Source organism: Lonchura striata, chromosome 12 (genome assembly GCF_046129695.1).
Source record: "Lonchura striata isolate bLonStr1 chromosome 12, bLonStr1.mat, whole genome shotgun sequence".
Lineage (NCBI taxonomy): Eukaryota > Metazoa > Chordata > Aves > Passeriformes > Estrildidae > Lonchura > Lonchura striata.
In genome coordinates, this window is record NC_134614.1 from 10,095,611 (window position 1) to 10,111,484 (window position 15,874).

Sequence of the window (15,874 nt, forward strand, 5' to 3'; positions counted from 1 at the left end):
ATACCTGCAGTTCCTCTTCCTCTTTTTTTTGGCAGTCTCATTCTGTTTGAACTCCAATAAGATGGATGGGAAAAGAAAAAAACAGAACAGGACTGTGTGCTCATCACTTAGTCCACCTTCAGAATGGGAAGTGGGTGGATCGGGGCAGGTTTCCCAGTTTGTCTGTTAGTAATTGGTGACTTTTTGATGGTCTTTGCTTTGTCCTGCTGCAGATCTGTGAGGCATATGAAACCATCAGCATCAAAATGCATGAGAGACCAATGAACATTGAGGAGTTGGTTGAGCTGCGGGACTGGCTGAAGGGAGTGCCTGAGCAGCTGGCAGTGCAGGAGGTAGGCTAGGCTCTCATTTGGACAAGGACGTCAGGGGAGGTGAGGAGGAAATTTGTCAATGCAACGTGTGGTGTCTCAGAAGCAGAACTCCAGTTTTTTTACTTGCATGTCTTTGTGTGCAATGCCACAAGATTTCTGGCTTTGTATTTTTATAATTCCTAAGATTTGTATTTTTAAATATACATATCATAAATTTAAATCTCTTTGCAAAACAAAATAGCAGTTAAAAATCTTGCCTAAAATACTTATGTATGCATTTTGCTGCCTTCATGATCCATTCTGCATTTGTGTACTGAATGGCTATCTTCTAAAAATGAATCCTCTTTTCAAGAAAATCTTTCTGTTACCCAGTGCTCAAATTGCTGTTAATATATTTTTTCTAATAGGACATTTTAGCACTGAGTTATTTCAAAGTTATTTGAAGTGTAAGTCTTTTCCCAGCTGAACAAATGGGGAACAAAGGCATCAAGCTGTAAGGCTGACTTGTCCATGCCAATGAGGGAACCTGGAGGATAACCTAAAACACTCAATTTCTGTCCAGCACTTTATCCACTAGGTCACACTTCTTTTCATTCCCATAGAACAGAGGGTGATGATGGCATGATCATTCACAGAACAAGGGGTTGTAAATCCATTCCCACTGTTCACACGGCACAGAAGCAGCCCACATCACTTTAAGCTTGTGTGACTAACGCTCTTCAAAGGCACCTCATGAAAATGAGGTGTACTCCAGAGACTTGGAATCAGCATGGTCTAAAGGTGTCTACTTTTTTTCTCTTTCTCTCACCCTGTGCAGCAACTGATTGAGGAAGTCATGGAAGATTACAAGGTCATGGACGACTTCCTTTACAATCTTACCGAAGAAGATTTCACTGACAAGTGAGCACAAGGCATTTCTCCCACTGTCAAAGTGGGACTCTTCAGCAATTACCATTCTCAGTGCTTCAGGGGCCGTGTGTCTATCAAGGGCTCCTGCAGAACTTTTAAGTGTCTCTCAGGCTATGTGAGCACTGAATTCTTGAAATGAAGTTTGTAGACAAGAAGTGTGAGTTCATGCTGCCTTCTGGCCTGGGGCAAGGCAAACTGGTAGCTATTAACCTGTTTAACATAGTAAAGCCCTTTTCTCTGGGTGGGTTTTTTTTTTTTTTTGGTTTTTGGGTTTTTTGTGATACTTGCAAAGTCTCAAAGTGCACAGTTTAGTCTGTGCCTGAAACTAAATGAACACTTCCAAGATAGGAACACTGCCAGGGTTTTCTTAAGGCTAGGAAGAAATTTGAACCCCTATTATTGCTGCAGTTCTTCTCCAAGCATCTTCCTCTTAGTTTTATTATTCCAATTGTGGTCTGACTATGCCCCAATAGCAGTCGGTTCACAAAAACAGCTACAAGGGTTCTAAAGCATGCTCAGCCCAGGAAGCACTTCTTTTTTGACATGTACTTGGTCCAGTATGTCTGCAACCTGAGTGAGTCTGTGCAGAGTGCTCCTGAAACTAGAAACATGGGGTGCAAGGTGCAAAAACCCCACAGAAGCTGCAGGAAAGCAGCTCAGCCCCAGGCCAGCTTGGAACAGGCGTGGCTGTATTCCCACTGCCCAGACCAGCTGGCAGGAGATGGTTGCATCCCCAGGTGCTGGGAGGACTGTGACCTCCTGTGAGTGTAGTGTGCAAACCTTGTACCAGCATTGCTCACAGGCTGAGGGCCCAAATAGAGGCAGAAATGGATGGTCTCTGGCTGAGCAAGAACCAAGACACCTGTCTTGGTGTAAGCAGCCAATTTGTGCAGCCTTTCCTGGATGTACAACGCTCTCCCCAGGGCACTCTGCAGAATCCAGGGCTTCCCTGTATCTGGGTTATGCTGGCCCCTCAGTGCCCTGCTTAACAGGAGACTGGCTTTTTCAGTAGCCCTGAAAAGCCATAAGCCGAGACTCTGACCCCATTTTTTTCAGTTCCTTGCAAATACATTCAAAGACAGACATTCCCTCTGGATGCCAACTGTTATTTTGCTGTCTCCTAGCTTTTCAGCAGTGTAGTGGATTTGTTCCTTTTAAAAAGGCCCTCCACTTCTCCCCAGCTCTCTCCAGCTGAATAGCCTAGTTACAAGGACTGCATATCAACAAGACAAGCTGGAAAAAATGTTTTGTTGAAACCACATGTGTTTCTGTTGTTGTAAAGCCTCCTTGTTTGGTGGGATTTGGCTTTCTCATTCTGTTATTTTCAGCATTTCAAACATATACTCAAAAAGCTTGTATCATGTGAGTGCAGGTGGACTGCCAGTTACTGGCCAGTGAAAATGTCTATGGACTCAGAGTACATTCGGCTCCAGCACATAGATGATGAAGAAAGATTTCGCAAAACGCAGATTTCAGATCAGAAGGCATTTCAAGAAAAACTGGAGGAAATGCAGGTATTAAGCCCCTGACAATGAGCTGTCCATAGAAGAGTGTCTTGAAGCTCTTGTGGTCAGTCAGGAGGGAAACTTTTAGATGAGGTTTTATCCAGATGAGTTTTGAGGTGAATGTGTTGTTAGACCAAATATTAACACACCCTTGCTTGGTTTTTTGTTTCCTTTCTGTGCGAAAGATAAGACTCTGCAGAAATATTCATTTTTTCATTGAGAAGATGTTTATACAGTGTTCCAATTCTTGGTGCTCAGGCAACATGGGCACCTCCTTTTTCTTTTTTGTGTACTCAGTTCCCTGAAGAGCATCTCCTGTGATGCGCTGCCATCAAGGGGGAAAATACAGCATTCAGCCATGGAACTCATCTTGTGGGGAAAAGACCCTGAAATAATTGCAGAGTTTTGGAGCTGAGATATCTCCGGTGTCTGCTAAAACAGACTGAAATTTATTTTTTCCTCAGAAACTCTTAAGTTCAGAGGAGGAAAACCATTTTAGAAAGGTGGAATCACTGACCTAGATTTTCTTGGAAACATGTTTCCAAAATAATACCCTAACACCGGATCAAAAAACCCAAACAAATAAACAACAAACCCACACAAAATACCAAAGCAAAATCCAAACCAAAAAACCCAAGCCACCAAAACAAAAGACAAAATTTATTACAGAAGCTCTAGATATGTGTTGTTAAACAATTCTTGGAAACAAACTGAGTAACTAGTAGAGCTATCATTTGCACTTCATTTGTTCTGTAGCAAGTATCAGTATAAATTCAGCATCAAATTTGGGCACAGACTTATTGTTCCTATTCCTTGGGGATTAACTATTATCACAAAGAGGACAAGCAGCTGGTCATCACATGTGCAGTTTCCTCCACCTGACCAGTGGTTATTGCTTCTCCTCACCACTTTTATCATGGTCTAAACAGAAGTGAAATTGGTTTGGGGGAGGTGAAATCATGAGCATAAAAATCTCACCGTTGAATGTAACAAAGAGCACACCAGGAAGCTGTTATCTTTAGAAGCAGCACTCAGCTTCAGAGTCCCAACTTGTGCTTGCTTTTTCTCCTCCAGCTGACTGTAGGTGGATTTTCTGTCCAGTCAGATGTTAACCAAGCCCATGAGCTGGCTGAAGATGCAAGGGATGTCCGGAAACAGCTGAAGGAGCTTCAGGATTTGGCAGTTCTCTACAACAACAGGGAAAGACTCTTTGGCATCAAAGTTACTGATGTAAGTGTCAGGTCCTGTACCCACAGGACTCTGATCTTTCTTGGGATTTCTAGGTGGTAGGTAGAGCAAATAATGAGACAGTTCCTCAGGAAGGAATCCTTCATGTTGTTTTGGTTTATCTGGGGAACTGCTTCTCAGTCCTGCAGACTGGCTACACTGCTTCATCGCTCCCCTAGTCTGCAGAAGAGCAGATCCCAGGCAAATGTGGAAGGCTGCTCAGGGTCTGATATTTCCACTATTTCTGTAAGAGAGTTTGGATGCCCACAGTGAGATCTAAGGGATGTTCATGAGGAGAAATTGGCTGGGGAAGGTCTTGAAGCAGCAGTTAGGATGCATCCATTTCTCTAAGGCTGTTGCTGGAGGTCTATAGGTGTGAATGCGACTGGTTGCAGAGTGGGTGCTGGCAGCTGGCTGGGCTTGGAGCGTGGTGTTCTCCTAAGGCAACAGTTTATATAGTTGTAAACACTCATTTTGCTTGTAGCTGCTCAGCTGCCAATGAGTCATTGTCATCCACATCCAGCCCAGTCTGGCTGCAGACCAGAAGTGGAGTTCACATGATGATCCTTTCCTATCCCTCAGTCTATGGTTGCTTCTCCTTCCCTTTAAGGGGCCAAGTTTTAATATGATGATGGTTTGTGCTTTCACTGATGGTGTGTGGCCTGTCCATCAAAATCTCCTCTTTCTGCAGGAGAACTTTGTAGGGGCAAGTGGAAAGGGTGCTTTCTATGTCACACGCATGGTGCAGGCACAGCTCCACTGGATGTATGCTGGCCTGAATGTGTCAAGCCCAGCTCTGCTGGTTGCTCTCCCTTGGAATACACATTGTTGGCCCAGGAGAAGGTAGCCTGATCTATCCTCTTGAAATACATGTTTTCTCATTTCTGGCCTCAGATTCAGAAGAGTTGGGGTTTTTTTTGCCTTTTGACATGTAAGCTGTTGTTTGAAAGTGAATACACTTGTTGCTTACATTGTTTTTAATTTCTTTCTAAAGTACAGTGGGGTAAACAAGATGCTTAAAGACTTCCAGCCGTACTATGATCTCTGGACTACAGTGTCAGACTGGATCAAGTGGAATGAGAGCTGGATGAATGATTCTCTCCTTAAAATTGAGGCAGAGGAGCTAGAAAAGAATGTCAATGACTCTGTTAAGACCATGCAGAGGTGTGTGAAGCAGTTCAAGGATTCACCAGGTAGATGCACAGTCTGGGGAAAGGAAGTTGGTGGTTGGTGCATATCAGCATTTTGATGTGAGACATGTCACAGAGTGCTCCAAACAGGAATTATCAGGATGTCGCATGTGTATTAGGCACAGCTGGAAAAATGCTAGCAAAGTTATTTTCCACTTTTTTTCCTGAAAATATGATGATTCACATCTAGATACTAGTTAGATGCTTGAAGCACCAGCCACGCTCTGATGTTGTAGTTAGTATTTACTACATTTATTTATTTATTTATTTACTTACTTACTTATTTATATGAAGTGCAATAATCCAGGCTAGTCACAGAGAGTTACTTTATAGCCCACTGGCTAGACATGTGGGGTTAAGCCCTCATGCAAGTCAGGCAGCAAAGCAACTTGAATCTGGGTCTTGCAGGTGCTGTTTTCTTGGCCAATCTTATTTTCTTCATTGGCCAATGCATTTAATGGAAAGTCAGAAGAGGTCTTGATTTTGTTATAAATAAAATGAAATTGCAAAATCTGGAAATGATCCCTGCAATATAATAACAATTTTCCTTCTTGCCTGAATGTGTATGAAGTTTAGATGATTGCGCTCAGCCCTTGCAATTCACATGAAGGTCTTTTGACCATTTCTCATAATAAAGCTGAAATTGGGACTTCAGTTGTAGCTTAACTTGCCATTCCCTGGTTCTCAGAGATGTGTTGGTCATTCTTTAGAGCTAATTCTAAATCTCCTGCCAAATGGCTTAGATTGAAATATATTTTCCTGTGGGTGATTTTTGATTCATCGTTTTTAACTTGAACTTGCTCTTAAACAATGCCATGAATCAGCCCCAATGGAGGAGGTGATGAGTGGATGCATGAGTAACTATGAATCATTATGATAAACAGAAATACTAAGAATACCTGCTTATGTTCATTGCAATATTCTCTAGTACCTGGATATTTGTTTTGTCCTTTGCATATCCCCAGCAGGGAGCATGAGGTGATCACATCTTTGCTGCAAGCTCACAGTGCAACCATGCAGGGTGCAATAAAAGGAGGCACATGCTATAGCCAGATTTTGGAAAGGAAGCAAGTCCCATGTTCTTTACCTGCCCATTGTTTTACTCACAGTAGCGCAAACCAGAAAAAAAAAAAAAAAGGGCAGGATGTGAACAGTGCAGAGACTTTCTAGGAGAAAAGGCCCCAGAGAGAAAAGCCCTTTCCCTCACTTTGTCCTTCCTATGAGGCAGAAGTACATTTGCCTCTAGCATGGCCAAAGGCTGGCAGGGTCTCTCCTACACACTTCCCATTTCCAGGCTGGGATCCCAGCCTGCTTCTAGCTCCTTAGTGTCCATTTTCTGTTGAGGGTGAGCTGAGCTGTGCTGTGAGACAACTTAAAATGCGGGTTTGTTAAGAAGTGAATGTCTCGAAGTGATGACTGGAACTTCCAAAATATCTACTAGCAGATGATCATGCTTCAGTCCATATCAAGAAGTTAAATTTGTCTGCCTCTCTTTTTCTGGTGAGCTCTAGCCTAAGGCACACTTCAGCTTAGCATGGCCTTGCCTGTAACAAGCTTTTGGCAATAGGCAGATCTGCTTCTTGGGAGCGGGCTTGAATCCTGGCTTAGTGGCCATGTAGAGAGAGCCTTCATATCCTCCTTACTTCAGCCTGCATTTTCCAGTGCTCTCACCTGCTGCTTACCTACCCCATACCACATGACTACATGCACATCAGGCTTTAGACAGCTTCTAGAAGTTCCTTAGGGCAACTTCCTCACACACTATTGTTGCTGATTTTCTCCTTGTTCTGTTTTTCCCACTGAAAGACTGCCAGAGTGTGGCTATGGAATTTCGAGACAAGATGGATGATTTCAAGCAATACGTGCCCTTAATCCAGGGGCTGCGCAATCCTGGGATGAGGAGTCGGCACTGGGAGATGCTGTCAAACCAGGTTAAGGCCGATGTCGAGCTGGAGCCCAGCATGACCTTTGGTCGCTGCTTGGAACTGAACCTACAGGACCACATGGAGAGTGTTCTCAAAGTAGCTGAGACAGCCAGCAAGGAATACGCCATCGAAAATGTAAGAGAGGACTTGTTGTGTCTCTGCTTGCTTCTCAAATAGGTTCCTATTAAGCAGGCAGTCATTGCCTTGGGTGATGTTCCTGTTGTCCCAGAGTGCTAGACACATTCTGCACCACAAGTAGAAAGGTTGCTGTCCTTACAGAAGGGAGTGATGGCCACACAACTTTCACACAGTAGAAGAACTAATTCTGTCTTGTGCAGAATTTCAGTTGTGGCATTAATAGCACTGCCTTATGGTTATGTTGATCTACTGCTTGGGTCTCACTCCTCACTGTGGGATTAGTGACTGGTTAAGTTAAAATAAATTGATTGTCTGCACTCTGACATTCAAATGTTGTGTCAGGAGGATTAGCTGTGACTGGAAACAGAGATGGCAAATCCTTTAAACCAGTAAATGTGCAGGGAAACCTTTCTAGCTCTGGAGATTCATAGATTAAATAGTCTTTCAGCTTCAGTTCATCAGTTCAGATGTGATCTAAGATGGTTTTGACCTTCTGGCAGCTCTTGTTCTCTGAAGTCTTAGGCAAGTTCCCAATGGATAGTTCCCCTTTTGTCAAAGCTGTCATTAATCATAGTCATTAAAAAGCCCTTTGCTAGTAGCCTCTGTGCATCTAGAACATAAACAGGCCTGGAGGTGAAATTGCCATTTTTTCCCCTCAAGGTGTTTGTTTCAGCACTAGTGTAGAGGTGTTGGACCCGTGGGCAATGCAAAGGAAATGTGCTGTTGCTGACTGTGTCATACATAAAAATACACAGTCGCAGTTTCCAGTGGAATCCAAGAGCGAAAATCTGTCATTTTCTAGAGAGTAGCATTAAGAGAGCTGTGGAAGCTGGGATAACCATTTGCAGAGGTTGTATCTGAAAATTAAATTGCTTGTCCCTCTGTTCCAGGCACTCAACAAGATAGAGGCTGAATGGAAATCTGTTTCATTCATCGTGATGCTTTACAAAAACACCAATACCTATATTCTGAAAAGTACCGATGACATTTCTCAGCTCCTAGATGATCATATTGTCCTGGTTCAGAGCATGTCTTTCTCACCCTTCAAGAAACCTTTTGAGGAAAGGATGAACTTGTGGGAAACTAAGCTGAAGATGACACAGGTACTGGTTTTTACCCACACATGTGTGGTGGAGGCAGCCAGCTGGGCTGTTCTGCCGTGCTTGGACATGGACACTGTGCATTGCTGCTGTGAACTGGGAGGGAAATTATCAAGAGAGTGTCAACCTTTGGGAAAGAATAGGGCCTGTGAAAGCCCTCTGACTCTAGGAAAGTAATGCAGCTCTTTTGTTGCCTATTGCAACATGTTTTGGTGGGGCCAGAGCTTGCCTATTGCTGTGAGTAGTGTTACTGGTCTCTTCTAATCATACTATACTAAACGGACCTTACAGATTCTTACAGACCCTGTGAAATCCGTGCTAATCATCCACATCTCAGTGTAGGAAAGTACATGGGACACTGCTGTTTAAGCAGGATCTGCCAGACTCTGTCAGCACTTGCTCATCAAACCAGGAGCACCCAGCAGGACTCTCACAGCAAAATAGCAGTGCTGCAGGAGAAAAGTTCCAAAACTTCTGGAAAGGGGAATGCTAGGAAGTTGTTAATTATTTGGAAAGGAAATTCCAGCTCCTGACCTTGTAGGTAGACTTTATAAGTATGGAAGGTGTAAGTGCTGCATCACCTCTTTTTTTCTTTCTTTCTTGTTTTTATTAAACATGTTCTGGTGCACAGTTTGAATGGCTTTGTTGAACAGGTTCATAGCATGGTGTTCTGATATGCTTTTCTTGTTTCCCACTAGGATGTCCTAGAGGAGTGGCTGAACTGTCAGCGCTCTTGGCTCTATTTGGAGCCAATCTTTAGCTCAGAGGACATCAAAAGACAGCTCCCAGTGGAAAGCCAGCGCTACAACATCGTGGATAAGGATTGGAGGCGTGTCATGAAGAGTGCTAATGCAAACCCTGAGGTATGTGCCTTGATAAAAGCCAGTGCAGGTACCTCAAACACCTTGGAGCTGTGCTCACACAAGGACTGCATCTTTTAATCATTATTTTCATAATGGTGTGGACATGAGCAGCACTGTGTTTACTATGTAGCTTTGCCCAGGGCATTGTGCTGGGTCTCTTCTCTTGGAACTTGGCCTTTTTTTCTGGTGCCTGAATGGACAGAGCCATTCCCTGTAGTGCTTTCCACCAAAGCCTCCACCCCACCAGGTTCCTCCTCCTGAACACACAGACTCATTGCCTGTTAATGACTCTTCTAACCTGCAGAGGTTGTAATCCATAGGGTAACTCCTTCAATTCCTCCTCAAGACTGATTCTCTTAAGTTTTTTAGAACCATTTACCTATTTCTGTGTCCTGGTGGCAGTGCTCTGCTCTCTTCTGTTCTCCAGTCTCCCCTTCCCAGGACTCCTTCACTGCTAGTATTCCATATTACAAATGTTCATATTTAGGGGAGCCCAGAAATGCTTGTCTCCATAAGGGCTGTTTACCCTCCTTACCCACAAAGCTTACACCTCTCCAGATCCCTGAGAATTCCTGCGAATGAGTCATTTAAATCCCATCAGTAACATCACTGGGCAACCCAATTATCTCCCACATGCAGAATACTGATGCTTCCTCTGTTACACATTCTGTTGTAGGTGATTTCTTTGTGCCCTGATCCAGAGCTACTGGAGAAGCTGCAAAATTGTAACAAACTACTTGAACTTGTGCAGAAAGGGCTGAGTGAATATCTGGAGACAAAGAGAGCTGCTTTTCCCAGGTAACCCCAAATTTCACTGGGCTAGATTGCACCCCCTCTTTCAGAAAACATGAAAGGAGATGCTCACTGCAGTTCATTCTGCCAAGAAAGAGCAAAACCACCTAAGCTTAGGATTTATTCATGGCCTGCAAACATAAGCAAAGCTGTGCCTTTCAATGCTGCCATCTCATGGGGAGAAAACAGGCGTACACAAATGTGGTGAGTTAAGAGGAGTCTGGTAACATCGTTGCATATGTCTGCCTCAGGATTTATGTAGAAAGGGTGGGTTAAAATCTAAAACCTCCAAGTAACTTTGTCTCTCACTCCCTGAAGGAAGTCTTCTATTCTTTGATACTCATTTAAACCCTCTTTGCTTGGAAATAACTGACTTATGCAGAGGGAGAAGTCTGTCTCTACATAAAGGGAGATGGCTGGATGGTGGCTGCTCATCTACACAATTACAAAGACATTAGTGAGCAGTCAGAAACTGTTTTCTGCAAAAGGCTTCTTGTTCATCATGCCAGCACTTAGCCCTTGCTGCTGCAGTAAACAGAGCCTCTCCTCATACTTCCCTCTGTAGGTTCTACTTCCTTTCAGATGATGAGCTGCTGGAAATACTGTCCCAGACAAAGGACCCCACTGCTGTACAACCTCACCTCCACAAGTGCTTTGAGAACATTGCTCGGGTAAGCAAAGCAAACACACAAGTGGCTTGGCCACCTTTGGAAAGCTGTGTCATGGGAACTTGGAGGTGTTCTGAAGTCTGGAGGAATGTTCACATTCTGCTGTATGGAAATGTGTCTCCTGGGAAACTGAAACTGTACATAGGCATTGGAAGGTGCTGCCTGTCCTGAAGTGGGATTCCAGCAGCCTCACTTTAGACATTTCAAAGCCAGGCATCTGCCCATGAACTGGGTACTCTCAGTTGTCCTTCAGACAATGGAGGGGAATAGGAATATGCAAAGGGTGACTTAGAGAAATTCACTTAGATATCCATCCTAGGAGGGGAGGATACTCCCTCTGGAGATGTGTGTACATCTCACCATAAAGGCCAGGAGAAATAGCTCTGACTTAGCTTTCTACTCACAGGCACCTTGTTAGGATGGAATCCCACTCCTGCTGACAGCCCCAGAAGGGACAAGGGCTGAACAAGCCTGAGCTGAATTAAGTTTCAACCTTCATCCCTTCTTAGGAGCTGGAGTGAACCTTGCTATTTTTCCTCTTTGTTACTCCTAATAGACTTCAGACTCCATAGCTAGTCACAGCTCAAACCACCACAATACTCAGACAGTAAAACCAATCTCCTAGTCATTAGTTTGGAAAAATAGAAAGGAAATTGAACTGGAAACACGGTGCAAAGCCATTGGAATAAATAAGGGGACTTTCAGTGATATGCTAGGGCACTGGAGAAGCTGTTAAAATTTTACTCTTAAAAGCAGGCACTGTGACATCTAGGGAAATTATTTGAATCTACAGAACTGAGCAGGAGTCAAGGGTCTGAATCCTAGACAGGCGATGAGAAATGTTCATCCTACCTATAATTTGATTTGCTTCACTCAAGTCACACCAGAAATGTGAATCTCTTGTTTTCATACAATCATTTTCCATTATTTGGAGAGGTCATTTTGCACGTCTGTCGGACACTTTATTATCACTACTGGCAACCAAGTTTGGCACCAGGTTCATAATGAGCAAACACTGGTATAGGCTGGCTGTCCCCAGGGGCAGGACAGGCAGGGATAGAAAAGAAATCCTCCACTCATATCTCCTGTTGTGCTTCTTCCATTAGCTGAAATTCCAGGAAGACCTACAGATCACCCACATGTACTCTGGTGAGGGAGAAGAGGTGAAGCTGTTTTCTTCCATCACTCCCAGTGAGAATGTGGAGGACTGGCTGGTGGAAGTGGAGAAATCCATGAAGGCCAGTGTTCGGGACAACATAGAAAAATCAATTGGTGTTTACCCAGAGGTAAGAGTTTTATCACAGACTGGCACATCTCTGATGTGCTGCTTCCAGGCTTGCCACAGAGGTTACCAGAGGTGGGGCTGATGGACTTGGGATGTATTCTACAAGATATTCTATTCTATTCCACTTTCAAAGCTCAGCCTTTAATACAGCTGTGTGCCTGTAAGTGCAGAATGGGCAGCTGGACAAAAAGCTAGTGGTCTAGCAGAACGCAAACCCTGAACACTCCCTCACAGCTTTCCTACAGCACAGAGCAACCCTGTATGAATCCGTATCTCTTCATCTCTCCAGACTACTTCCTCTTTGAAAGGATCTTCTGCTTCAGCTCTCATGTCTCATGCATTGCGCTAGGGGCTGGTAAAAGTGATCAAGGCACATGAACTATTGGTTTCAGTCAGTGCATAGGAGATGCATCTTGGCTCTGGTTTCTATATAAAAGCTATGCTGGTGTAAAATTGAAATTCCTAATCTAAGCAGGGAGAAAGGCTGAAAAAGAAAGAGCCTCGGATATTTCTGTTACTTTTTCTTATTCAGACTGAAAATGTGAAAGTAGGAAAGTTAGAATAGGCCAGATGAGGGGAAACATTCTTTAGGGGAGACATTCTTTTGGGTCTCACAGATTCCTGCTCTTCACCTGCTAATGGCTCCTTGTAACTGGTTACTTCAAGTGGCATAGTGGAGAGAAGATACTTGCTGTACCCAGTGCCTAAAGATGATTATTTCACAGCAAGTAGAGGGGAAAGAAAAGGAAAGCCTCTTACACAAGAATTCAGTGCTGATTCGTTAATCATGCAGCTAAGAGCAAGAGGACCTATAAATAAATAAATAATTGTCTTACCATCTTTTTTTCCCCCTTTCTCACACCTATTTTTTTCTGTTTTAAGACTCCACGTACCACATGGGTTTTGGAATGGCCTGGCCAAGTTGTCATTGCTGGGTGCCAGATTTTCTGGACAAAGGAAGTGTCTGAAGCTCTGGAGGCTGGAGATCTGTCCAGCAGGCTTTACCCACAGCTGAGTGCTCAGGTATGAAAATGGATGTAAGGGTGAGATTTTGCCAGATGGAGGCTTTTCAGTCATCAGACCTCAGACAAGTTATAAACACAGCCAGGACAATACTGTTGAGGAAGCAGAGACATGGTTTTGCATAGCACTGCTCAAAACAAGTGATAAAGCAGATTGTCTTCTTAATTATTAGTGTATTTGTCATAATAAACCCCAAATAATATACAGGATTTATGAGAACCATCTGAACACTATAACAAGGTGAAAGTTAGCTTCTCCAGGGTTACCCAAGAAGCCAAAGGTGAAGAACTGAAGTGATGGACAGTGGAGGAAGCTGCATCCTTTGTATCAGTTGCATCTAATCACACCTAATACCTGGGAGTTATTACCTCTGGACTCATAGTGGCTCTAACTCTTTCTTTTCAGCTGAACAAGGTAATGGTGTAGGCAAAACTCAGCTCTGAGCCAGCCCTGAGTAGTATTTGCTTTCTGAGCAACCATTTGTACTTCTGAAAAGAGAAGATGCAGAAGTTGCCTGAGCACAGCATATGATCTGAGACTTGGCATGCCCTGAGTTTGACTGCATTGTGTTGGTACAGAGTGGATCGCTTCAGGGTACTTTCCTTTCATTCCCCAGCTGGGAGATTTGGTGGCCCTGGTCCGTGGGAGGCTGTCCAAGATGCAGCGAGCAGTGCTGTCAGCTCTTATTGTGATTGAGGTCCATGCCAAGGACGTTGCAGCAAAGCTGGTTGAGGAGAATGTAACAAGCATGAATGACTTTGAGTGGATCTCCCAGCTCAGGTTAGAGAGTACAGCTGTTGAACCTCACCTGGCCTGTCTCCATTCTCCTTACCCACCAGCTGTGTCCATGGCAAATGGAAACAGGAGTATGAGGCAGATCTAGTTTTGATGGCATCCTCTTTGGCAGTATAAACTAACCCATGCCATGATGTTTCACTGTGAAAGGCCATGTTTCTGCCCAAGGGGTGCAATGCTTGATCCCAGGTCCTGTGAGAACTCCTGTCCACCCTGTTGTGTTGCCTTATCCTTTCTGCTCTCGAGAGGGAAATCCCTTGACATACAGGTCTGCAATCCAGCAGGCTGTAATCTCATGAGCTGCTGCTTTGTCTGCCAGGCAGTGTTTATCTTTCTGATGCCATGTTCACTCACCATTAGATACTACTGGACCAGGGGAGACCTGTACATCAGAGCAGTCAATGCTGAGTTTATCTATGGCTATGAGTATCTGGGGAATACTGGCCGTCTGGTTATCACACCCCTCACTGACAGGTAAAGACATTGTTTTCTGGGTAACAAATGCACTTTTTTTCTCTTTTCTTTATTTTTTTTCTTCTGGATGAAGAGGATTAAACCAAGAGTCTGACCATGCAGGTCCTATATCTTAATGTATGTAAATGGAATCCATTTGTACAGTAAAGGACTACTTGAGACAAGTGCACAGGAGCACCCTGGCATTGGTTGCTACTGTATTCCGAGTGATCAGTGCTCAGACTGATTGCTTTCACTCTCCTAATTCCTAATGTAGTGCTCTCATATAAAATGCCCACCTGATAGCTAAGGAGCTCTTCTAGAAACCAGCTAGTACTCTAGAATATGCAGCAGAAATAATAGTTTTACCTTTTTGTAACTGTTCTTTTTCTGCAGAATGAATTTGTAGCCAGTGGCAGAAGGATTTATCCATGCAGGCCCCCATGAATACTAATCAAGGCCACATAGCTCTAACTCCTTTGCAGAATGCTGCATATCTAAGCAGTTTTGTAGAATAATGAATGATGAATTCCTCCTTGTCTCCAGCTGTATAGATCATATGTCTCCATGCTGAAATCAGTAGTACAAATGCTTTTTTTCATCCTCTGGTCTCTTCTTTGTTGTAGGTGTTATCTGACACTTACAGGAGCTCTGCACCTGAAATTTGGAGGAGCACCTGCAGGACCAGCAGGAACAGGCAAAACAGAAACAACAAAAGACCTGGGCAAAGCACTGGCAATCCAAACTGTAGTGTTCAACTGTTCTGACCAACTTGACTTTATGGCAATGGGAAAGTTTTTTAAAGGACTAGCCAGGTACAGTGAAATGCTGAGTGTCATTATTGAGGGATGCTGCATACTGGGAATTGGTGGGTATTTTTCATAGTAGCCCAAAAGAACAAGAAGAGCCCTAGCAAGGGAGTTACTGAGTTCCAGAATGAGCAAGGTAACAAAATTCCAGCCAGAAAGGTGGAACAGTTGATCCAATTATAAAAAAGAGATGAAAGGAGATCCTTATTCATTTAAGCCAAAATTGAAATGCTTTGCACTAATCCACAATGCACTAATCCACCTGTGCAAATGTTTGCAGCTTTGGCCTTTATTTTAATATCATCCATGTTGGACTGAGATTCAGCCCACAAGCTGCTTAATCTTAAGAAGAAGAGAATCTGCTGAGAGTATTCAAAATTGAGCAGCCAAGAGAGACTGCTCTAAGCCCTGAGGGATCCTCTCAGAGAGGCCTCTCTCTTCTCTACATTTCAAACAGAGCTGGTCCAATTAGTCTGTTGCACACTGGTGAATCTGAATTAGTTACTCCAACAAAAGCTGATATTCTTTTCTCAGATGTTTTCTTTGTAAGTAATTTAACTTCTTTCTTAAACTATGCCTTGTGGGAAGATCGCCTTCCTCTGATGCAAGCTTCCAGCTTTATATATAGGTTTCCAAACTCTGAAAAATGGATTTAAGCATTGTCTAAACTGTATCTGCTGCACTTACAGCTCAGGTACAAACAAGGAATTCAACATGACACCTCTTTAAAGCTCAAATGTGTAACATGGAGAATTTGTCCCAATCTCTAGGATCAGATACTGCCATGGGCACTCGTCACATGGGCACAGTCGGGGTGTCCACTGAACCAGGACATAGTGGCTGTGTCACTGTTTGCCATGGGCCATCAGGGCCCTTTTGTG

The 15,874-nt window shown here is 43.6% G+C and overlaps 1 protein-coding gene across 1 annotated transcript in view; it reads left to right on the forward strand.

Annotated features, from left to right (window-relative positions):
* DNAH1 (dynein axonemal heavy chain 1) overlaps window positions 1–15,874 on the forward strand; it is a 71,598-nt gene that overhangs the window by 18,480 nt on the left and 37,244 nt on the right. Inside the window, exons 15-29 of the mRNA XM_077786093.1 lie at window positions 213–332; window positions 1,129–1,211; window positions 2,593–2,734; window positions 3,800–3,955; window positions 4,947–5,145; window positions 6,949–7,202; window positions 8,096–8,308; window positions 9,004–9,168; window positions 9,845–9,966; window positions 10,526–10,631; window positions 11,735–11,914; window positions 12,796–12,936; window positions 13,553–13,716; window positions 14,092–14,205; window positions 14,811–14,999. Of these exons, the coding sequence (XP_077642219.1) occupies window positions 213–332; window positions 1,129–1,211; window positions 2,593–2,734; window positions 3,800–3,955; window positions 4,947–5,145; window positions 6,949–7,202; window positions 8,096–8,308; window positions 9,004–9,168; window positions 9,845–9,966; window positions 10,526–10,631; window positions 11,735–11,914; window positions 12,796–12,936; window positions 13,553–13,716; window positions 14,092–14,205; window positions 14,811–14,999 (2,348 nt within the window). The remainder of the gene's footprint in view (window positions 1–212; window positions 333–1,128; window positions 1,212–2,592; window positions 2,735–3,799; window positions 3,956–4,946; window positions 5,146–6,948; window positions 7,203–8,095; window positions 8,309–9,003; window positions 9,169–9,844; window positions 9,967–10,525; window positions 10,632–11,734; window positions 11,915–12,795; window positions 12,937–13,552; window positions 13,717–14,091; window positions 14,206–14,810; window positions 15,000–15,874) is intronic.